Below are 25,229 nucleotides of genomic sequence, written 5' to 3'. Positions count from 1 at the left end.
ATAATAAGTTCCTTTATTTTAGCACAGAGGATCAATGTCTGATACCATTATAAATGGAATCAGGTTAAACATTTTATTAATTTGCCATCATATCACTACTGTGCATAAGACCCTGTGTAGAAGCTGTGGATACCAAAACAAGTAAATCCACTGCCCTTAAGGGATCTAGTTATCTGATACTTTTGGGGTCTCTGGGTAGGCAAAACAGAACAAAGTTAATAGTAATATAAAAGAATGAAGAAATGCATATAAATTAGGTATAAACAATGGATATTTAGAAAGACAAGGGTACACTGGCTGCATATTGTGTCCAATACACATTGAAGATTCTCTGCAGACATACTTGTATTCACTCAGACAAGCTCTGTACTCATAATTACGAATAGCAGTTATTTCTGGAGGAGCCCAGAAATATTAATGAAATATTAGAATCTGGGCCCCAAATATTTCAAGCTACGAATCTCAACATCCTGACAAATGTCTGTTTGACCTACAATCTCACTTGTTTCACTGAACAACTCATCCCCACTCTGTACAAGGCACTGGACTACATGCTTGCAAAAAGACTGGAAAACAGGGTTCCATAGCAACCACTAGCTAAGAACCTAATTTCAGGCAATACAGTTTCCACAAAGTTTGTAGGCAAAGGTTTTATGATTTGTTTTCAATTACATCTCCAAAACAATATTTTTGGCATAATACTTATAAAGATAAACTAGTCTATATATTAATTTGTCTTTTGGTCTAAAAATACAATTGATCCTAGAAACTGAAAAACACTAGGACTAACTCTGTTTTTTCTTTATCTTAAAAAATAACACTAACCTGCTGAAGAGCTGTTACTCCAACTTTCCATCCCGGAAATGTATACAGAAGTTTACTACAAGGAGAAAAACAGTTGAAAGCTATTTTTTGGAAGAAAACAAAATCAACCACACATTAAGAAGTTAAATAATAACAAGTGATACTTAAGTTCTTTCTCTGCCAAATACTAGTCTAAATATACATATTAATACTGAAATATACATATTATTTAATACTCAAAACAGTCACAGTGATTGCTGTGAGAAGAGGGTGAAGGGAGGAGAGGAGGGTATGGGGGATAAAGGGCGATCGACAGAAACATGACTTGCACAACACAGTGTACAGATGATGTTGTAGAATTGTGCAGCTGAAACCTGTATAACTTTGTTAAGCAGTGCCATCCCAATAAAGTCAGTAAAAACGGAAAAAAATAATCCAGTGAGGTAGACCTATACCACTTTCCAGATAAAGAAACTAACAAACTTAAATATGTGAAATAATTAAGCTAATGTCACATGGCTGATAACTGATAGAACGTAGTGAGATCAATTCTAGATCTCAGGCTGCTAATAACTCTAAGAAATTAAAGAGAAAAAAATACATGACCAAAAACTATTTTATATTATAGACTATAATATAAAACAGTCTAATATAGGCAGATCTCATTTTTCACTACAATGTGTTTCTAGAAACATATCATAAAAGGGATTATAACTACAATACTACTCATGTTATTAAGTGTTATATGACAATACTGATGCTGTTCTAAATTTCAGAATCAAGCTATGAATAAATAAGTCCATGGAGCAGAGACATCTGAAATTGCTATAGTGATAACAAAGTACTAAATCATGTATTAAATTCTGTACGTGGACACAGGTTAGTTCACTCAGTGATTATGTGATGGATAGTTCACGTACAATAAAGAGTGTAAACTTCACATAAAGAGCCTCCGAGACAGTATCTCAGTCATCGCTGAGCCTACCGCAGTCGGTATTTGTAAAACTGAATGGAAGCACTGATTTAAAACTAAAAACTAGGATAAATATCAAATCTTTAATAACATTACTTTCTCTTTTGAATTTAGAATTGTCCTTTGGAAAGGACAATTTGGATGGTCATATATTTTTGTTTGCCTTTTTGATACTATACAAAGACACCTGAGCTGACACTTTTTTCCTCTGGAAAATGTTCAAATAACAGGTGAGGTATTCAAAATCATTTATCTAGCCCTCCAACTATATCAATAATATTCTAGTAGATGTCTGTCATGTTTGTGATTGATGATAAAAGTACTTCTACCCTGAACATCATTCTTAAATGCTTCAACTAAATTAATACTAGTTTGCCTTGCCTTCTCTTACTTTTTGTTTATCAAAAGCTAGAACCTGCCCTGTAACTATCTTATAGTTAATTATTTTCTGAACTTATGTTACTTTGCAAGAGACCTCTCTACAGCTACATGGGTTTTTTTGTTGTCTGTTTTTTTACAGTGACTAGGGCCATTAGTATATACTTTTCAATGAGCACATATAAAGCTGCCCACCACGTGCCATGACCACATGCCAGCTTTCACATATGACATGCCATGAATAACAATTCCAAAAACATATATTTACTGAAAGCCCTCCAAGTAAACATATAAAGGCAGGGAGAATTGAGAGACTTCAGTACACATTAGGGAGTAATAGATAAGGTAGGTGCCACCCATATCATGTTCTAAATAAAGTGCTTACTTGGATTTCACATTCCATAACTGTAGGCTTCCTTGTTCACTGCCAAGAAGTATTTTATTCAAGTATGTACTTGGATGCAAAATTGCAGAAATTTTAAATACTGATTTATCGAAAGTCAACTGCAGGTATTCTTCTACAAAAGCATAAGTTATAAATAACATTTAATTATTTTTTATAAACTAGTTCAAAAATATTTTTCATGTATCCATATATTTAGCACTTAAGTCTACCACATCAAAGATTTATATACTAACATAAATCAAAGACTTATATACTAACCTATAAACATTTCATAAGAAATTAAATAAATGTGATGAGGGTAACTGTAAATGTAATTTAGATGGTCAAAAACTTTACAGAAATTCTAATATCAATGCTATTAAAAATTCCACTCGCTGCTAAATTGGTTTGTAGAAATAAGAAATAAGAACTTAAAAAGGTGATGCTAGGAAGCAGCCTTAACATTTTTATAATCAAGAGGCAGAGAGAATGTTCCACGTGAAGTGCTCGCTCTGAGCTCTTCCAGGGAGTGAAGGACCGGATACACAGAGGGCTTGATGGGCCACTCAAACATGTACAAAGTAAGGGGCAAACCTTGGTAAAACTAAGAACATACTTCTCACACTTCCACAGAAGAACCTCTAATATATATGCAATCTTATACTGGTTTAAAATTCCTACATGTGAATTTTGTTTTCTACTTCATACATAGTCCATCCACAATGAAAACAATTTTTCACTAAATTTTCCAATAAATTAGAGTACCCAAGAAGGCAGTCCTCATTTAGTCTTTAGGCTCGCACACCACCTGGCACACTGCTGCACACGCTCAGGGTGTCCCCAGTTTAAGGAGTACGGGTACAGGTAAAAATTATACATTTACTTTAAATACTTTTTTTTAAACCCTCCCTTTACTTGTAGTTTACAGTTTTACTTAAACTCATTACAAACAGCTTCCTGCAGGTACTAGTTCAATGTGCTGATGTAACAGTAACAAAATGCTGGGCATCAGCATCATTAGAGAGCCAACTGGACTCTAACTATCAGATTCTCAAACTTTAAAAAAGGCCTTTTAATATCCACCTGCACAGGGACCACTCTTGGAATTCTGTTCCCTCTACCTGAGCAAAGACAAAATAAAAAAAAAAACAGACTGACTAGTCTGAATAACATGGGATAACTCCCAGGAGGGCAGTCTCCAGGTTTTTTACTAAAAGCAACCTTACTGAATTAAATGATGAGTGAACCAAGAGGTAATACAAGATAAAAATGTAAGCAGATTAAAAAACTTAAAAGCTTTAATTCACAATAGACCAGCAGTCTTTTACTGAGGAAAGCTGGGGATATTCTGGTATAAATTCCTAACCTTAGAAACTAAAACAGTCCCATAAACTTAGCTCCATGCCACTGTGTAAGAGTTACCGCTGCTAAAGGACATGGACTCATCCCTAGAAAAAGGAGGTACATTTTCCTTCAGATGACAGGATCTTCAAGTTTATTATTATAAGCTCCATCACTAAAAGCGAAAATACAAACCTAGAATTAACAGGTATAAACATATACCAAAATTCACTCCCCAGAGAATATAGCATGTCACTAAACTTGAAGAACTGTGATGGAAAATGGGTAAGTTGAGATAAGTCCATTAAACAGATTATAAATAGCTCAACTAGCTGACTAAAACTACTTAACCCCTTTTGTACCTAGAACCTTTTCCCTATACATGTTAAGGATTTAAAAAAAATTTTTTAACTGCTTATATGTGAAACCTCTGGTATAGATTGTTTAACTATAAACATACTATGCCAAGATAAAGGAATAAATTGGTTAATTCTTACCTTCTGAATATATGTGCCAAATAATAAGAATGCTGTCAGTATCAATGGAGATAATGTGATCTCCAAAGGGTTGCAAAAGATGGATTTCTGCCTTATGACCCTTAAAGGTATGTACTACCTACAATGTCAAAGTTCAGAAGAATTTCATATTACTCATTCATCATGTAATATCATTCATACTAACAAAAAAAATGCTAATCTTGAAGATGTTCATGTTAAGAAATGTGGTACAATTTTTGATTATCCAATTTTTGATTAACAAATAGCAAAGAATCAAACATTTTCACCTGTTCCTCCAGCCATTTCAATAAGGAAACACAGAAGTGAGACCTCAGAGGCTCAGCCTCTCACCTGAGAGGCACGGGGAGGAGGCACACACACATCTGGGCCCCTCACCCAACCACCACAACTCCATGCATCCTAGAAAACTGGTATGTGCTAGAAGGCTGACCTTTACACACTCCATCAAAAGCTGGCTTCCAGATGAGATGAGCAAGGGAGAGAGATACTTCTAACAATAACTTCTTCCCTAGAAGAAGTACTGTGTTCCTCAATAACTATAGTCCCTTCTCCATGGTTTCAGTTCTTACTAGGTTCCAGTAATGTTATTTCTTCTCCTTCTCCATTTGGCCCTACTGGTGGTAATAGTGGTAACAGGTTCCTACAGTTGATAGTCTTTGATGCCTTCCCATACCTAATATATGTACCTCTCTCAGGGAAAACTACAAACTGCAATGGTTTGCAAAAAACAGACATGTTTTCCTAACTCACTAAAAATACAAACATCTCCCATTAAAGAACTCAATAGGTAAGTTGCCATCCTACCACATAGGTAGTGATGTTGGAGGATTTTGGGGACAAACATCAGTCCATTCACCCTTGACAAGTACAATAATTCTATTATTTGGCTACCTAGGCATCCCTACTGCCGTGCCCTTTCATGCTGGACTGCTAAAGCCAGGACATCTCTCAAGTTAGTTGTCCCAGGACAAACTTAGAAAACTGGTAGATTAAGACAAAAAAAAAAAAATCTTCCTTAGCAGTGGAGAAAACGAGAATCTAGCTTTCTCTACAAAGGGAACAACAATTTGGTTCTTTGAAAAAGAGTCACAAGCTAAGTTGTCGATAATAAAAAAGCCAATTCCTATGAAGCAGTGGTGCAAATTTGAATGAAGTCCCAGAATGTGCCAGATGAAAAATGGCAACATTAAAGACCCCTCCCTTACCATGCAAATCAACTACTAATACAAAAGACAAGCAAATTAAAATATTTCAGTGATGCAAACCTCTTTATTACGGGCAAATGCAGAGAAAACATTCCCATAAGCAGCAAATACCAGCCTCCCATCAGCTGCCATACAACAGATATCCTGTGGAAGAGAGTTACCTAGGAAAAAAGAAATATAAAATAAAGAATTGTTAAGATCTTGAAACAGAAACCTCAAGTATACATATAACATTTTTCATAGTTATAATTTAAGAATATGTATATGAAGTCTGTCCAGAAATAGTCCAACCACCATTAATATAACAAGAATGGTTTGCGCAATATCTATGTAACCTGGCAGCCAAGAAGTGGACTGGAATGCGCATGTGTGAACAATGAGGACTTCACTGTACTAGTCAGTGGGGGTGGTAGACACCACTGAGTGAGCATGTGTACTGTGAGGCCATTGCATTCAAAATGACTGAGCAAGTAGAGCAACAAATCTCCATCAAATTTTGCATTAAGCTCCGGCTGGTGTGGCTCAGTGGATTGAGCACAGGCCTATGAACCAAAGGGTCACCAGTTCAATTCCCAGTTGGGGCACATGTCTGGGTTATGGGCCAGGTCCCTGCTGGGGGGGCATGCGAGAAGCAATCACATATTGGTGTTTCTCTCCCTTTCTTCCCCTCTCTCTAGAAATAAATAGATAAAATCTTAAAAAAAAACAAAATTTTGCATTAAGCTTGAATATTCCTCTGCAGAAACTATTCAGATGATTCAGAAGGCTGCAGCTATGGGCAACTGGTGATTGGCAGCTTCATAATAACAATGTGCTTACTCATTCATCACGTCTCATGCAGAGTTTTTTGGTGAGACATGAAATCACTCAGATGACTCAGACCCCGTCCAGTCCAGATTTCACACCCTGTGACTTCTGGCTTTTCCGAAAACTAAAATCACCTTTGAAAGGGAAGAGATTTCAGACCATCCATGAGATTCAGACAAATACGACAGAGCAGCTGAAGGCAACTGGGAGAACTGTGTGAGGTCCCAAGGTGCCCACTTTGAAGGGGACTGAGGCATCATTGTCCTATGTACAATGTTTCTTGTATCTTCAATAAATGTCTCTATTTTTTATATTTAATGGCTGGATATCTTCTGGACAGCCCTCATATGTAAATAAAAGCTGAGAATTAGAGTATAAAATTTTGGCTTTAATGTTATTTTAGACATCTAATAACTATGAGACTGAAACTATGAGATAGCTCTAACCCTTTCTAAGAGAATTAATGTCTCATATTTGCAGACATAAGAACATAATTTGAAAGAAGTAAAAAGAAGCTTTTTGAGGTTATTGGGAAAAAATCCTCACTTAATACATAAAATGATAGTCATCCAGCCTGCATGTGAATGCTTTCAGAAACCCCAAGTTCACTAATAACTGCAAGAGAATTTTAAAAGTAAATCAAAACTTAGAACCCTGTCTAACTCTATACTATGGAGTATCCTCAAAAGTACTGCATATGACATGCTACATGCTCACCCTTAAAATGGACAACATGGCTTCCACTCAGTTTCCTCCGAGGTAAATATGCCTATCACCTCCTACCATTTCTCATATGATGATTTCTTGAATCCTCTCTGACTATCATGGTCACACTGTCCTTTTTTTTGGTTTGTTTGTTTCCTGTTTTGGAGCCAAAAGGATTAAGTATTTCTAGAGCTGCACATTACACTTCACGATTTCAATCCCAAAATACTGTTTTTACAGGTTTACTATTCACTTATGTGTTCAACTTAGGTTACACTGCCCTTCTTCTGCCTTCTATAATCTTTTACAAAATATAAGTTTATCAGATATACCCACTAGATTCCTTACAGTTATCCTGTTTCTCTCACCAAGATCATATTTAATGGTAAAACTAGAAACTCTCAGCTGTGACAAGCCCATTATTGTATTAAACAGTTTTCAAACAAATAAATATTCCTTCCATTGGAAGAAGATCAAAATGCAGGAAAGGGGAAAAACTCTCCCTTACAGTAAAAATAGCAATGAAATCAGAAAATCAGTATTTGGTAATCATAATGCTAATTACTGATTCAGGCAAGAATCATCACTGAATGATAAAAGCAGTAGATGACACTCTGAAGAGTACTAGGATATTTACCGTAAGATGCATCTTAATTACAAAGGGCAAAACTTTAAAATGGAGCCGCCTGAAAAATATCACCTTCACCAAATAATCAAAGTTACCGCGCTGCTAGGAAAATGGCTAACCAACAGCATGTGTCTCCTGATATGATTTACTGAGAATTCAGCATCATTTCTTTGTTATTCTTGCCATCAAGCATAACCTGAATATAATTACGAGGAAGTATTCTGAAAAATGAAATTGAAGGACATTCTAGAAAAGAATAGCCTATATACGGTCTTCAAAAATGTCAGTGTTGTGAAAGACAATAGAAGTCTGACAAACTATTTATTCCACATAAAAGAAGACTAAAGAGACATGACAAGTGAAAGTAACACATGATCCTGACGTTTTTTCCTTTTTTGCCATGTAAGTTTATCTGAAATACACACTGGATTCCTAGTATGTTCTGTAAGTCTTAAATTTATACCAAAATTTTAAAAAGATACACAACATGTAGAAATTCAGAATAAAGTCTATACTTACTCACTGCAACCAGGCTAAGTTTCTGAACCTGTTTAAAAAAAGAAAAATAAATAAATTTTCATTAACAAAAACAATTATAACAATCTAACACTTGAAGATCAAAATATAACCTCATACATAAACTTGTTATATTGTTCTTCCTAAAAGACATTTATTGATCCTAACTTTTGTTGTTACAACTACTCAGCTGCTGATGTACCAGGAGAGCAGCCATATATAATACATAAGCAAATGTGATTTTTGTTTTTCAGGGTTCTTTGTAAGGGTACTTGATGAGAAGTTCTAGCAAACCAGTAGCTACAGTTGCTGGAGTTCACTCTTCAACTCCATGATGTTTCCATTGGCCAAAATGTGCTAAGTCGTCTCCCAATGGAAACATTCAGCAAATAACACCTGATTTCCATGACAAATATGGTAACACTGTATTAGCCAGTGTAGCCACTTTCTGTGTTCCTGCAGGGGCACATACAGCCACACAGACTGGAGTAGAATGGAACCTGTCCCCTGTTGGCAGAGTCACCCCAAAGGAATGGAGATGTTAGTAATTGTACCAGCTGGTGTAAAAATTAATTGTCTCAAAACCACCTCATAATTGACGCCAAGTGAAAGCACTGTGTACCCATTAAAATGTGGCAAGACTGAAGAAATAATGTACATTTGAAACCTTAAAAATAATAATATACAAACAAATGTGTGTGGCTGTATTCCAATAAGCTTAATTTATGATTACAGAAATTTGACTTTCATATTATTTTCTTATGCCATGAAATGTTATTCTTTTGATCTTTTTACCCCCAACCATTTAAAATGGTCTAAACTGCTAATCTCAGAAGCACAGAGCTCAGAGGGGTATAGGTGGGAATTCCAGCCCCAGAGATGCAAAAAGGGGCCTTAGAGATTAATTAAATATCCTACATTTCTTAAATGAGAGTAGACGCATGTCTCCATACCATGCCAAAATATGATCACATTGCATCCTACTACTGTGCAAATTTTACTTGGAGGTTCTTATGTTAAAATAAGCAAAACACACATGGAAAAAAATTAAAGTATCATACAAAAACAAGTGGTGAACAGGATTGGCTTGTATGCTGTAGTTTGATGACCCCAATCTACAGTTAACTGATCTAGCTGTGTAACCTTGAAAAAGTTAATCTCCCGGTGCCTCAAAGTCCTCTTCTATAAAATAAGGATGAATATAGATATCCACTTTGAGATTATTATGAGGACTCAATAAATAAACTTTAAACAGAATGGAGCCATACAGTAACTGCTCAATAAATGCTAGCTACAACCAGCACCACCTCCACCTTGCACATGGCCCTCACTTTCCTATTCCACTACCTCAACAGGCTACCAACAGTAAGTTTCTTCTCGCTAATAATCCATTTGATTTTCACAATCTTTCAAGGAATATAACTTTATAGCATGGCTTCCAGAACAGGTGTTTTGTTAGCACTTGCTATTATCTTCGTCATTAAGAAAAGGTTCCTCCTTTCACCGAACATACATTCACTTGGAGAAGACAAAAGAAACAAGTAAACAACAACAAAGACTATTTCAATGACTGAGAAGTCCATCACTAACAAGCTGGAAGGCCTTGGGTAAATTTTTCTGAGATTTAGTTTCCTATTTTACATAAGGGTGCTACAAAATGCTTTGTACCGTGCGAAGAAAGTGCTGTAAGGCTGAGAGTAGCACTGTGCGGGAATCACAACACTGGTAGAAAATAGATGCTCAGGGGAAATTTAGGGAAATTAGTTTGCTATCAAATATGGTCAGTTCCCTAAATCATAACAAATCTCACCCTCTTCGGTCTCAAAATAAGTTGGTGGGAATTTCTAACCCGGCTTGTGTGACCAACCGCACAATAAAATGCCTTGCAATACCTTCTCATACTGTGCAGGGCCTAGGAACTTGTTTCAATCGTATTTACATCTGCAAGGGAATTTCATTAAATATTTACTGAACAAATAGATTGCTGTACAATTTAAATGTTCTCTAGCACTTTCCCCTTAACCAGGCAGCTTCCGAAACTCGCCCCTAGAGGACTACCAGATCTAAAACAGCACGTGGCGGGGCTCAGACGGCAAAATGGGGTTAGGAGAAGCACAAAAAGAGTAGCCCCAAGTAGGCTGTGTGTAGGCGGGGAGAGCGGGATCGCCCCAAGGTAGAACTGGGAGCTCGGAAGGGTGGTTCCCGGGAAGCGGGTCTAGGAAGAAGTCACTTACGTCATACGTGTGGAAGCTCTTGCCCACGCAGGTCGTCACGTAGAATCGGCGCTTCAGCGCACTGAATCGCACCACGTGTGGAACGTCATTGCTGAAAAGTCCCAAGGCCCGGAACCCCGCGAACAGAGCGCTAGCAGTGCGGCCTCCCGTATTATCCTCCATAGCGGCGGCAGCCCAGTAGATTCGGCTTGTGTTCCGACGGAAACCACGCACCTGGTTTTCAAAGCGTCTCTTAGGATAAACCTTTGCAGTGGCAGCCGACTCACAAGCGCTTCCGGCACCTCCTGCCAATAGCGTCAGCGAGGACTGGCCTCAGTGCAATTGAAAAAGAGCTCCCTCTGGAGTTCACAAGGTGGGCGCGACTTAGGTTCCGTGTGGCATAGTTTCCAACTACTTAACGGTGCTCTGGAGCTGTGGTGGGGCTGATTAGTCACTTTTCAAATGGACCTCGAGGCCGGAGACCGACTAGGGGAGCGCTCAGGTCCAGGAGGGTGAATGGGAGACCAAAGTCCTAACCCAAAAGTAGTCAGGTTAAACATGTGGCTACAATAACGTGTAAAACTGCGAGACTATCTAGAAAATTTGAAAGGCTGACTGGATATTTGATGATATTAAGAAGTTATTATATTTATATGATAGTATTAATAGTATGTTTTTAAGGTCTGTATTGTTTGACGATACATACCGACATATTTATGGATAAAATTATATATCCGTATTGGCTTCTAAATAATTAGGGGTGAAGTACAGAGTTTGGATGGAACAGATTGATAAATTTTGAACCTAAGGAATGAGTATGTGAGAGTTCATAGTACTATCTTGATGCTTCCAATGAAATTGAAATTTGGTATAATAAAAAGATTTTGTCTGCTTTTTACTGAGTTTGTTTACAGTGAAAAGACTGGAATATTAATGGATTGTCCTGGCTGGTGTGGCTCAGTGGATTGAGTACAGGCCTGCAAACCAAAGGGTCGCTGGTTCAATTCCAATCCTGGGCACATGTCTGGGTTGTGGGCCAGGTCCCCAGTTGGAGGCTTCAGAGAGGCAACCACAGATTGATGTTTCTCTCCCTCTCTTTCTCCCTTTTCCCTCTCCCTAAAAATAAATAAATAAGTTTTTAAAAAGGAATATTAATGGATTATTATTGTACCTCTCAAGTAAAGAAAACATGCAGGTACTTTTAATTACTAGATAAACATTTTTTAAGAATTCCCTAAGTTGTATGTAATGTATACATTGTTTTAATAATCAGAAGCAAAGACTTCTGTATCTATTGGCAGTTTAGGGAGAAAATTAGAAAGTTTCTCAACCAGGACTGTAAAGTTCAAAAAAGCCATTGACACTTATTATTTTAATAAAATTCTCAAAACAAGTCTGAGAGGTGTTTAGGGCAAAAATCACATTGCTATTTAACACATGAAAAAATTGGTTCATTGGGGTTAAATGGTATGTCCAAAGTTCCAAGACTATTTAGTGCCCCAAATCAGACCAGCACAACAAGGTTTAGAGAAGGAAGAGAGATCATTGAAGGCAGCTGGAGGATAGGAGAAATATGTGTTCAGCAATCACATTTTCAACACCTAACCTTGGGCCAAATTATGGGTGTGGATTCACATTAGATGAAGAACTTGAGGTTCCTGGAGAAAACTTGTCGCTTAATTGAAGGCAGTGTAGCAATGTGAATGTAGGCCTGTCTGACAATAAGATTTATGTTTTTTGATCCTCATCTGGACTGTGAGACAAAAGTTTAAAAATTGGAACTGTCATGGAAAATCCTTTAAAGGGAAGATGTTACGGGCTGATTATGAATTTTCCAGCTTGAACAGTTGACTGGGGTTAATTTCTCTCTACCAGTTGCCTCCCTGAGTTATTTACTATGCAGCTGCCAGCAAATTGTGTGAATGTGTGGTGAAAGAAAAGGAACTAGCTGTTATTCTTTTTATTTAGAGATGTCCCCAAGGATGTCAGTACCAAGTTAGATTTTTAAAAAGTTGATGTAGTAGTTTATTAACAAGTGATCATCTTCAATTTGATTCAGTACATTGGGGCATCATAATATGTTCAGGTAAATATAACTAAGTCATGTTGTCATTTCTAACTTTTTTAAAAAGGTTAAATGTGACTGTTTCTGAGTAGTTTATATAACAAAGATAATTTCCTTTTGTTACTGACTTCATGTATTGTAATCACTAGCCTTCAAAATGGTCCTCAGTGATTCTTATCTTCTGGTATTCATGTCCTTGTGCAGTCCCATCTCATATTGAATTTTGTTGACATGTATAACCAGGCTATGTCATAAAAGACACTGAACATTTTTACTTCTCCTTCTTGAGTCATTTGCCCCTGAGGAAGTCAACTGCCATGTTGGGAAGATACTCAAGCAGTCTTACGGAGTGTTTCACATGGCAAGGAACTGAAGGCCTTCTGCCCACCATCAGCACTACCTTGTAGTTATGTGAGGAAAGCACCTTGAAAGCAGATCAGACCTTCACATGACTGTATCAGCTGTGCTGACATATTGGCTGCATGCTCATGAAAGTTTCTGAGCCAGAACCACCCTATTAAGCCACTTCTGAATTTTCGTCTTAACTGTGTAACATGATAAATGTTTATTGCTGTTTCAGACCACCAATTTTGGGTACTTTGTTATACCTTAATACATAACCAATGTACTTATGATTATCTTATCAAACTTAGAAATGCTTACACGTCATTTCATTGTGTTGACAGAAGTATGTCAGCAATCCAAGGATGTTTCAAGATATTTCTTGTCCATCCCCTTAATTCATAAATGTGTGAACTACTATGAACTACAGCTGCATAATTTGGCTGTGGAAGAGGAGGTACTCCATGTCAGCTCTCCTTATTCTCAATCCCAGACTCTTTCCACCTTGGGGAATAGTTCATTCTAGCTGTTCCATTTTCCCTGGTTCAGTAGTGCCACCAGAACACATATTGGACCAAGATATTGCTAACTGAGGTATAAAGAAGAGGTTTTCTGAATGAGTTAGATTACCTTTTCACAGATAAGCATGTATGTGTCACTAAAATGATGTCATGTAAATTTTGACCTAAAGTTTGGAGACCAATGGAAATTCTTGTTTTAGCCAGCCTCCTTGAGAAATGTCACCTAAATTTTGTATAGAGAAACCTCTTTACTTTACCAGCACACCATTTATTTCAACTCTTTTTATGTACCATAAGTCCTTTTTCATGTATCAGACACTACTCTCTGCTTTCAAAGTAATAAGGGATTTCAATTAATCTGCTTCACAGTTTTGCCTTTGGCCAGATATAAATTGGCTACTTCTCTAATCACCTACTTTGATAATATGGTACTACCCATTTCGTTATTCCTGACAATTATCAATGTTGCTGTCTTTATTAAAGTTTAACATGGAACTGGATGGTGGGTGCTTCTCTCAAAGCTCAGAACAAACTTTGCCTGATTAAATAACAGCAAGTAAAACAGTTCTCCAGTAGTACCTATGCTATCACTTATCCTGAAAAAAGAGTCAGCTCTTTGGAAAGAGTATGCTTAGGTTTGCTATCACTACAAACATCCATGTAACAGCATCCTCTCCTATAGTCTGGCTGGAGAAATTCTACTGGTTTTAAAGATCCTTTTACTTCCTTTTTCAATTACACTGGAACTGAAAACTGCAGTGCTGCATTGTAAAAAGCCAGGATAATAGGACATGTGGGCTAACAGCATCATATGATGATATTACAGAAATATCATTCAATGTTCTGTTCTCTCAAGGACTTTTCTGACTTGAATGCCAGAAACCTAGGCTTTCCAGTGATCGACAAAATTTAGCTCCCAAAGGACACTGCCTTTCATGTAACAGCTTTTCCTAAGTATGCTCTACAGTCTTCCCCCTGAGTAAAATATCTGGTATTGGACTAGACCCTATGGCTCACTGAGTGAGGTTACTACCTTTCTTTTATTGTCATTAAAAAAAACAACCCTGTGCTACTTTGATGGGAATATAGACTTTTTTCTGCATTGATAACAAGACCTCTCTGACACTAAGGAAGTAAGAATAGAAAAAACAAAAAAAATGAAAGAATGAATGAAAAAAATTAACCTGCAAATTACCTTGCATTAGATCTTTATAATAGAATTATCTAGAGGGAAGGTTTTGGCATGTTTTATTATCAACATAACTTGAACCCATTTTGGGTACATAATAAACACGAAATAATGACATTATGATTAGAGGTGTCCACCAACCTGGAGAATTGTTAGAAATGGAGTTGTGAGGGCATAACTTCCCATGTATATCTATTGGTACAGAGCCAGTGCCCATGGTGCAAAAATAGTCACCCCAAAAGCAGTACCCTGACCACAAAAGACCTCTCCAAAAGTAGAAATTTAGAAGGACTGATAGGTTGTTGTAGTTCTTTTCCTTATCTGCTACATACCTCAAAATACAATAACTTTAAACTAAGTTTAAGGGACAATTTAAAATTCTAAATAATACAAATACGTGGTTAGATGTTGGACTAAATTATTGTCACTGGTGGTGGTCAGAATGCAAAATAATCACTCAGACCCTACAAACCAATAATTTGATTAAGAAAGAAAGAGGGGACAAACAGGAATCTGCATTTAAACAAACTTCCCAGGCAATTCTGATTCCAGAGGTCCGCAAGCCCCTTTGAGACCTATTGACCGTTAAGGGAATGGCTGGCACAATAATGCTGTTGGATACTGGAAATGAATGAGATCATGGAATACGTGCTGTCAGTACCTGTTATCAAGACTTCAAATTCTCTGGCACCAGTTGAGAAAGGCACCACTGAAATAACACAGCCTGCAAGATGGAAAACCTCAGTCACACATAGTTCTGAACTCATTCCATTCCCTCTGAAGTCTTCTGGCAAGTTCCAGGAAAGGAACAACTGAATCTCATTTAAGAATTATTTACAGCTCTTTAAAATAAGAACAATGAAGCTATTATTCTACTCTTCTGGAGACCAGGGTTTATTTTCTAGAGAAATTAACCCTAAATAATCCAGATTTGGACAGTATACACACAGGGATGTTGCCCCTGAGGCTGGAAGATGAAGTGAACATCACACACTGATCAGTGGTTCTCCTAATTCCTTCTCCACTGTACTCCTGGAAAGCCAACCTTCTGGCCTATATATATTTACCTCCAAATAGAAGATTTCAGGAACACTGAACAGTCCCAAAGAAAACACCTACAGAAGCTGTCATTTTTACTAAATGTCTTGTACTAAACTGTCTTTTGTCACCTGAATGATCTACACTTCATTCAAGAAGTATTTATTTTATATCTAATGAATACCAGACACTTTTAGATGCTTCTGATACTGCTGAACTCAAAGCATATATTCAAGACTGGCTTCAGACATACAAATAATTAAAACAGGCATGCAAAAACTTGCCCTTGTGGAGTTCATCTTCTATAAAAGAGACAGACAATAAAAAAGGAGTTAACAATAACTTTGAAGGACATTAGTAAGTGTTCTGGGTGGGAAAAAGCAGGCTAAGAAATAGAAAGTGTCAGAGTTGCAATTTTGAATAGTTTCCAAGGAAATTGTCACAGAGAAAGTGATCTCTGAGCAATAGATTGGGACCACAAAATATATTTTTTATATCCTACATACACCATATCATAAGTACATTCTCATATAACTAAATATTGATGATATTATTTAATACTTATATAACATGTATGTGTTAAGTAGTGATAATGAAAAAAACATTCATGTGCCCACCATTTCATAAAGAAATTAAACATTGGTGGTAATTTAGAAGTTTCTCAAGTGAATGTCCAGTATTATATTATCATTGCTAACTTTTTGTGATAATTATTCTTTTTAAAAATATTATCCATGTATCATAATTTATTTAATCAGATATTATTGTGTGACATTTAGCTTTTTTCTAACTTTTTACTATTACAAATTGTATTCCCTAAACTGTAGTTCTAGTTAAGGCTATTGTTTCTCTGGGTAACTATTACTCTTCATTTTTCTGAGTCAGGTGCTTGCTCACTGTACAGAAAAATATTATCAAGTGAGCAATACATGAATGAGTCTATGAGTGTGTGAGTAAAGGTTATTATTCGCAAACAAGTTATGTTTTTATTTAAAGAAAACATTGGTGAATCTACACAACAGCTGGTCCTTAAAAACAGAAGAAAACAAAAGTTACCCTTTCAAGTGCTCAAACTGCCTGAAAAGTCTAATTTGAATGACAGGAAAACGTGTGCTAGTCATTCTCCTCCTCATTATCACATGGATTGCAAATCATTGATTGTGAAAAATCCCCTTTTAAAATGGAAACTTGCTGTAGTGATAATGTCAGAAAGGTCAGCTCTATTCCAAAAAGGAGCTTGGGCAAAAAGTTTAATCTAGAAAGGTTGAGTTCTACAGAAGTTATCTTTCAAGATAAAGCTTGTATCAGACAGAATACTTCAAAAATAAGAAACTGACTTTCCTAAGAAAACTCTTTCATTTTTGCCCCTACCCATCCTGACTTACTGCCCTAATACTCTTTATTTTTGTATTGCTTAAAATATTTGGGTTAAAAGCACAAAGAAACAAGCAAACTAAAAACCAAAACCAAAATGAGTCTGCCTAGTCTATGGGGAGTGAAGAAGAGTGGGAAGATCAAGGGTTGTTCATAGAATTAAAGGAAAACCTAGAGAACCATGCTTCAGAAAGGACAGGAACCAGGCCAGCTCCTACTCATCTCTCCTTTTACTTACTTTTCTTGCCCTATCCTCTGGAATCTGCTCCTTCAAGATCAGCAAAGAGAGACCATGTAAATGAAACAATGTATTTAGATTTTTCTTTTAAAAGGTAGTACTCTCCTCACTGTTAAATGCCCACTGTCTCATGCAGCTTGACCAACTCTGTATCCCTCTCAAGAATCTGCTCATTACAGGCTGTTCTGACTTACCTCCCTTCCTTAGACTTCTCCCAATGAGAGACAGGCATTATTTTCTATGTACCATGCCTCATCTACAAAGATACCCAAGAGGATCTTCCAAGAACTGCTTTGGAACATGTGAGAATAGTATATTTCTTTTGTTATTTAAGCCAGCTAAATGGAAGTTTTCTATTACATGCAGAGATAGATTCTGTTTTCTGCTGAAATATCAGAATGCTCAATTAAATATGACTTAATAATTAAGGAATTTATTATCTCATGTTTCAAGAAATTTAGAGGTGATGTGGTTCCAGAGTTGGTTCACTAGCTCAACAATATCATTACATCCCAGGCCAGGTGGCTCGCTTGGTCAGAACATTGTCCCACACACCAAAATGTTGTGCATTTGATCCTCTGTCAGGGCTCAAACCTAGGTTGCAGATTCAATCCCTGGTTGGGGCATGTATGGGAGGCAGTGGATTGATGTTTTTCACATCGATGCTTTCTCTTTCTCTCAAAAACAAAACAAAACAAAACAAAAAACAAAACAAAACAAAACAAAAAACACAACCAACTCAATAAGCATATCTTCCGGTGAGGATTTAAAAAAAATCAATAACATCATAGACTAAGGTATTTACCCATTACCACTAAGTCAGTGGTATCTTCCCCTCAGAATTACAAGATGGACACAGCCATTCCAAGCACAACATGTAGAAACAAAATGTCTAGTTAAGAAGAAGAAAAAGGAAGGAAAGCCTTTACAGAAGCCCCATAGCAGACTTACCTTGGGTCTTACTGAACAATATTGTATATTCATGTTTTAGAGACAAGGGAGGCTGGAAAAACAACTATTTGGCATTTTCAATATCTCTAGAGAGAACTGGTCCCTGCCACCAGCCAAAGCAGCATCCTTGAAGCATAAATAGAATTTTTCTCTTGTACTTGGGTACACTTCAATCCAGAGAGTCAAAAAATGATCCATCCTAGAGATGCCATTCATAATAGATAGATAAACATGGAAGTTGCACTTTTTATTTTATGTTTATTTTTTACAGGACAAGATATAAAGAAAAGAGTTCTGTGTTCTATACTTTTATACTATCTCCTCTCAGGAAGTTAAAATTCACTTCTGAACTAAAGACAAATGGCAATACTTTAACAATATTAACAATCCCACTAAATTTCCACTAAACTTTGTGTCTGTTCTATTAAAAACTGAAATGTACATTTATTAACTTCTCTTCTTAGTATATTACCCTGTTTTTGAAAATGGCACCAATCAGAAGTACATATTATTTTTAGAAATTATAATCACAGAATTGACAATTTCTAAAATCTTCAGTCTTTCTAAGAGCCCTCAAATCATAAACCACCTGTAAAACCAAATTTCCAGTAACAGACAAAAAGAAAATGATAAAATTTGAGATTATTTATTTAAGTGCATGTATTTCACAGGAAAACCAGATTATTCTTGTGAAAATTTATAATGTGATGTTTTATCAAATCAAATCTTTGGAATAGTCTGTGATAAAGAATGATCTCTCCTGATCTCTACTTCTCTATAAGTGCAGGAATGAAATAACTTCATCTCTTTCTAAACCCCCTTTGATTATAATTTTCTAAGCCTCCTTAAAATTGCATTTTAAGGCCAAACTCTGAGATTTTATTTGGTTATCATTAGCATCACAAAGCTGCTCTATATAGTTCAATTTCACTTGCAGAATTGGGGAATGAGTTTAATGTGATTTTTCTTTTCTTTTTCTAGAAAAAATGTTGACAAACACTACTTACAGGAAACTTAAAAATGCTTTTGCATTTGGCATTCTTTTGCACTCAAAAACTTAAGAGCAGGATACTGTTTAATTTTGCAGATGAGTTGTTGAGTTCTGACTCACAATACCCACAAACATTCTAACCTACTAAAGCAAAAATATTCATGATTCCAAATTTCAGTTGTAATGTTAGTCTTCATTTACTGGCACCAATAATCAAGTTAAACTGTAGGCTGGGAATAACTACAGGGAAAATATTGAGCATTGTTAGCTCTATATTTTAATATAAATAAAAATGTATTTATTGAAACAAGAACACTGCAATTTTGAAGCTCTTCATACAATAGCCACCTAAACAACTGAATAGTTTCTTTCTTTCTACCAGTTTTGAAAGAAATATTGAATAGCAATATAATACCTAAAGAAGGGTATAGCTATAGTTTTAAAACTTATAATTAAACTTATAATTAATCACTTAATTACATTAGAATTAGTAGTACAATAATTTCTCAATTCTAAGTTGTTTATTTTTCTCAATTTAACTTTTTTTGGAGTTTGCAATGTGTTGTACAATTGATGTGCTTAATGTAGATTTACATTGTGTTTAAAATAATGGTATTTTCTTTTCTTTTTAAAATTTACTTGAAAGCTGTAAATGGATGATGCAACTTGCAAGGAATTGAGGAAAGGCAGATGGCAAATGAAAATTACCTAATCAGGTTAGACATTTGTTATTATGAATAGTTATAAGTACACACCTAACCTACCCTTTGACTTAATAAGTAGTTTCAGTCAATGACTTGGTTCTCAGCCCAAAGGTATTTTAGGAGGCTTTATCAACAAAAGATAAAAGTAATGAGATACATTATTCTTCTAGTTTTCCTTTTCTTTGAAACATAGGAATAGGAAAAACGAAACATGAATAAATAAACATTCAAGAAGATACTAGCATTTCAAGAAGTTTCAGGAAACTGTAGCCAAAAGAAAAAAAACACCTACATAAGTTTCATGATCAAGATGAGAATAAGATCTTTTGGAGAAGGGATTTTAAAAATTCATACTTTCCATATCTTCTCCTATGATAAGCATTGAGGCTCATACTTGTCATTATTTTTCTTCTTTCCACATCTAATTAGGTTTTTGGCTGGATCTCCCGAACGCTGAAAAAAATTTAATTGCTCCACCGTCTGTGTTGTTAATTTTCCAAATAGGCCACCCAACTGCATGGCCAGGGAACCATAGATGGCTTCATAGAGCACTCTGTAAACAGTGACAGAGGGCAGTGGGAATGGTAAGACAATTCTACTGGCAAAATTTCCCAGAACTATCCTCAATTATAAAAAGAAAGAAAGAAACATGGTAGTATTTAATTTATTATGTAGTGTACTTACAATGAAACTCTGACTTATTCCGGGACATTTTAAAGACAATTGTAAAAGATACATACAATATAACATGGTAGTAAAAATTAAAAGTACAGGTAGAATAGAGAAAGAAAAAAAAACACAAACTGTCAGGGGAAGTAAAATGGATACAGGACTGAGAGTAAGCAAGTATACAGCCTTCTTTCTTTATCTTTCACAGAGACAGGAAACGTCAGTTAACATTGAATTTTAAGATACAGCTTTAGTTCTTATGACTTATTTTATCTAAGTTGGCTATCTTTACAAAAAGTAAAGTTGAATAAGCAGTTAAATCTACCTGTATGATCTTGTCTGGAAATTAATTTTCTAGTCCTAAATAGAGTATCATGGGAAGAAGAGAAGGAAAAATCACCAATGTCCTAACAATATAATCCTACATTTTGGAATGCTTGGCTGCTTCAAAACACTTGTCTAGAGGAAAGGTTAATATATTTTTCAGACACATGTTAAGACTATATTAAATATATTTAAATATTCAATGACAAACTTCATTATGCCAATTTCTGTTTCTTTCCTTCCATTTCCAGAAATGTGCTTCTGTGTAAAATCTAATTATTCTTATTTTAAAAAATGTATACCTTAAAGGTAGAAAATTATCATAGTTTCCTGTTTTACTTTACTACATGGACATCCTTGCTTTTGGTTAAAATTTGTTTCCAAATTCTGAAAACAGGTGATGTAGTATTATGATCATGTAAATATCCTTCTACTTTGGTCTAGAATATATGATTGATGGTTGCAGTTTTCTGAGGTGGATTAGTATGTAGACATAGAAAATAATTAGAAGCAAACTAATAGGAGTCCCAGATGCTTTAGTCCTATTTCATAGTGAAGAGAGGTACAAATAATCTGCTTCCATTTGTGGATACTGCCATTAATAGAAATGCAGAAAAATAGGTAATGTCATGATTCTTACAAACCATCTTCTGGATGTAAGGCATATGTATGAAATACCCTGTATAGAGTAAAGATCCTCACATTAGGATGAAGACTTCTCAGAGGGCAGATAGATACTTAGGTAGAGGAATGATTTTCTGGGAAGCAACCTGCTAGACACTGAACAAAGTAAATAAATTGATAGACACAACATAGCTGACTGTGCCTGTGTAGCACGTCACACCAGTCTATCAATGTGGTCCAAGTGTGTGCCAGCAGTCTTCACACGGTGGTGATTCTTCATGAGGTAGCCGAGGAGAGCTCCATGGACTGGCCTCGCCTTGTCCCATACTATGTGGGAGAACCTCAGAAATACAGGTGTAGTTTTGAGAAGATGGACATCTGAGTCAAATGAGAAACACTGTTTAACATAATAGAAAGAACACTGAATAAGGTGTTGCCTTTTATCTACTATTTGATCCACACCTCTAACTTCTCTAGGCCTCGGTTTCCTCTTTAACTGGTGCTCATGGCTTGGCTCTCTACAGAAGGAGATACGTATTCTTGGAGCAGCTGCTTTTCATCATTATGATAAACATAAGCTGAATGGACTCAGCAAGGCAGTGGGGAGGCCAGTATGTTGTATTGTCTTGAGTGAAAACTGTAAGAGCACATTTCAAACTCAACAAAGGGCAGCCTTCATAGACTGCCTGGTGAGTAGAACTGATGACTTAGGGGATGCAACTGGTTACTTGGGCAACTTAGATGAGTTATGCCCCTTGGAAAAAATACATGAGCCAGGTTAAATGTTACCAGGATCTGTTGATTGAAATATTACTCTCTGAGTTCTTCTGTCAAAGTGGAGAGAATGGCTCTGCAGAGGTCTCTAATGCATCATAATGGGAAGGGGAATCTAGGCAGATGATTAGAGCTAAAAACTGTGCTTTTAGAATGCTGGCCATGGATGATTCTGCTCCAGTTGGGTAGCAGAGGCCGCATCTCTCAGGAGTCAGCTGCCTTAACAAGGTGTGGTTTGGGGAACACCCTCTGGCCCTGTGAAAATGAACTAAAAACAGTGGTGACCTTAGAACCCAGGGCCAAAGTTCAACATACAAAATAACCTGTTATCTTTGTTGTTTTATTTCCAGGTGCTTTTTATTTATGAAAAAATTTTTAGCATTTTAATAAGATTTGGATCAGGTGACTAATATAATAAGAAAAAAGTACATGACCTTATTTGTACTTGACAGTGACGAGAAGTCTTATCAATATTTAGAAAACAGAGGCTTGAATAAACAACCACTTAGGTTTCTTCCAGTTCTAAAGTGTCATTTTATTATGAAGATGATAATAACTTGTCAATTAATTTGAACATCTGACCCATACATTCTTGAATATGAACATCTTGATTTATTTTGTAGTACTTGTCACAAGAGTCTTGAACGTTTGGGAGATGTGGACAATTAAGGAGAGATGCTAACAGAATGATAGCTTGTTATTTGGTTCGTGGCATGTTTGTACTTACTTGAACTTTCATTTTTACTCCAGTGCCTATTTCTGCACATGTTTGGGACTTGCCTTGACAGTGACCAATATGCTAATTATTGTAAATATTTATTCAAATTAAAGAAGAGAGAACAGCTTCTGATTACATTATTGACTTATTTATTAGGTTTATATTAAGTTTTCTGATGGTGGAGGTTGCTTTTTCTTGTTGATACATAACAAGCATCTGAAACAGTGTCTAGAACAAAAGAGGTGCTCAATAAATACTTAAGGAAAAAAACTCTACATTTAAATCTATAAAATGCTAAAAATGTGAAATGTTCTTTCTGTCTTGTACCAGTTAATGTCCCTTCCAGAGCAATGAGTTGTGTTTATTACTTTAGCATTGCCAGTATTTAGGCTCCCAACCTAAAAAAGATTTATATCCCTGCCCTTTCCCCTGGGCCTCATAGCAAATGCTTTGTGGGCGGGGTAGGGAACATTTTATTTGCTTTGGTCATTGCACATAAGCAAACGTGATGTACACTGTGCCCTTGCAGAAGCTTGAAGAGTCATTAAACGTTTCTTCCAACTCACTTGCTCTTTTCCTCTGTTATAAGAGAAAGGCATATTCCCCATAAAGGCTACTTTTTCTGCCTGGAAGACAAAATATGTGGAGAAAAACTGGAGTTGACTTGCAATGGCTATTTGTAATGTGAGAATTAACTGTTGTTGCAAGCCTTCAGGATTTGGTTGTCATTTATTATCTTAATATTACCTGATGAAAGTATATATGATTTCTGGGGACATGTGTGAAAGTTAGCATATGACAATGATTTTTTTCAAAGAAAGGGTAATTAAAAAAAATAGAAGTAGTAAAGCTGCATTACAGAATTCACAAATGATAAATATTCTTGGTATAATTTTAAGATTTGCAAATTATCCATGCCCTCAGCTGTGTGCCCAGGGATGATGGAAATAAAGTCTCAGTGGATGTTTGATGCTTGAATAAAAGCAAGTTTAATTGTTATGTTGCATTTTGGGGGGAAAGAGAAGTGTGTGGAGGAGGGTTGTTGGAGAAGAAGCCTGGGTGGAATAGTGGCAGACTGCAACAACATTCATAATTTTGGGTTATGATCATTTTTTTTCCTTTCACATACCTACAGAACCATGGGGGGAGGGGAAGACAGCAGGTGGCAGATATCTGGTAGCTAATCTGATCATTGCTGTGGCCAATTCAATCTGACTCATGATGGCCTTTAAGGAACAGTGTATTCTTAGGAAACAAGCATTTAAGTTTTAATTTCATTTTAATTCATTTATTCATCAACTCAGCATATTTGCTGAGAACCCACTATGTGTTAGCTATTGCACCAGGACAACCTATGAGCACTACTCATATTTCACCAGGTCTTCCTCAAACTCCCTGTCTATATGATCTGTTTGCCCCAAATTACTCTACAAATTTTCATATCCAAGATATTGGCTTCAAATACAATCTTTATTCATTCTCAATACAACTTGAAATCCCTTGGCATTCCTCTCCCCATAAGAATCATAGTTAGTCGAAGGGAGAGTAGAAGGGGAAGGAGCAGGGTCACAAACACTGCACTGGTGAGCACATTCTAGAAAAGTAACACCTTAGCTAGAATCTCCAAGATGATGATACTTTGACATGAGAGTTTACCGATCTTTTCTTCTGCAATGCCTGATCACCCATTAATGCTGTCCGTTGTGTTTTTCATCTCACACATTGTAGTTTCCACTTCTACAAGTTGAGCTTGAGCCTTCTGTATATCTTCCATGTCTCTAATTTAACTTTTTGGAAATATTGAAAGATATAAAAATTTCTTTAATGTTCTTGCCTGTTCATTTTAACCTCTGTGTTATTTGTGGGTAAGTTTAATTTTTTCTTCTCACCATGGGTCATATTTCCCTACTTCCTCATGTCTGATAATCTTTCATTGCATGCCAAATATTGTGACTATTGCCTTGTTGAATATTTTTTATTCCTCTACATATTCTTGACGTTTGTTATGGAATGTAGCTAAGTTACTTGGAAGCAGTGTGATCCTTTCAAGTTTTGCTATTAAGATTTGTTAGGTGGGATCATTGCTACTATTAGGCTTGGCCTAATTATTCTCTATTATTGAGATAAAACTCTTTTGAGTACCCTTCTCAGTGCCTAATGAATTGAGGGTTTTCATGCCCGACTGGTGGACACAGGCAGTCTTCCTGACCTTAAGTGAGCACTGGGCATACTTC

General features: G+C 36.2%; 1 protein-coding gene across 1 annotated transcript in view; it reads right to left on the bottom strand.

The window, feature by feature from the left end:
• The window catches only part of WDR36 (WD repeat domain 36), a 39,887-nt gene extending 29,104 nt beyond the window's left edge, over nucleotides 1-10,783 (bottom strand). Inside the window, exons 1-6 of the mRNA XM_045838093.1 lie at nucleotides 10,495-10,783; nucleotides 8,264-8,291; nucleotides 5,665-5,765; nucleotides 4,379-4,496; nucleotides 2,541-2,673; nucleotides 826-880 (exon numbers count right to left, since the gene is read on the bottom strand). Of these exons, the coding sequence (XP_045694049.1) occupies nucleotides 826-880; nucleotides 2,541-2,673; nucleotides 4,379-4,496; nucleotides 5,665-5,765; nucleotides 8,264-8,291; nucleotides 10,495-10,656 (597 nt within the window). The 5' untranslated portion in view covers nucleotides 10,657-10,783. The remainder of the gene's footprint in view (nucleotides 1-825; nucleotides 881-2,540; nucleotides 2,674-4,378; nucleotides 4,497-5,664; nucleotides 5,766-8,263; nucleotides 8,292-10,494) is intronic.
• Between the last annotated feature and the right edge of the window lie 14,446 nt (nucleotides 10,784-25,229).

Source organism: Phyllostomus hastatus, unplaced genomic scaffold (assembly GCF_019186645.2).
Source record: "Phyllostomus hastatus isolate PE091 unplaced genomic scaffold, TTU_PhHast_1.1 phas_contig_254, whole genome shotgun sequence".
Classification (NCBI taxonomy): Eukaryota; Metazoa; Chordata; class Mammalia; order Chiroptera; family Phyllostomidae; genus Phyllostomus; species Phyllostomus hastatus.
This window is presented reverse-complemented; position numbering and strand designations above follow the sequence as displayed.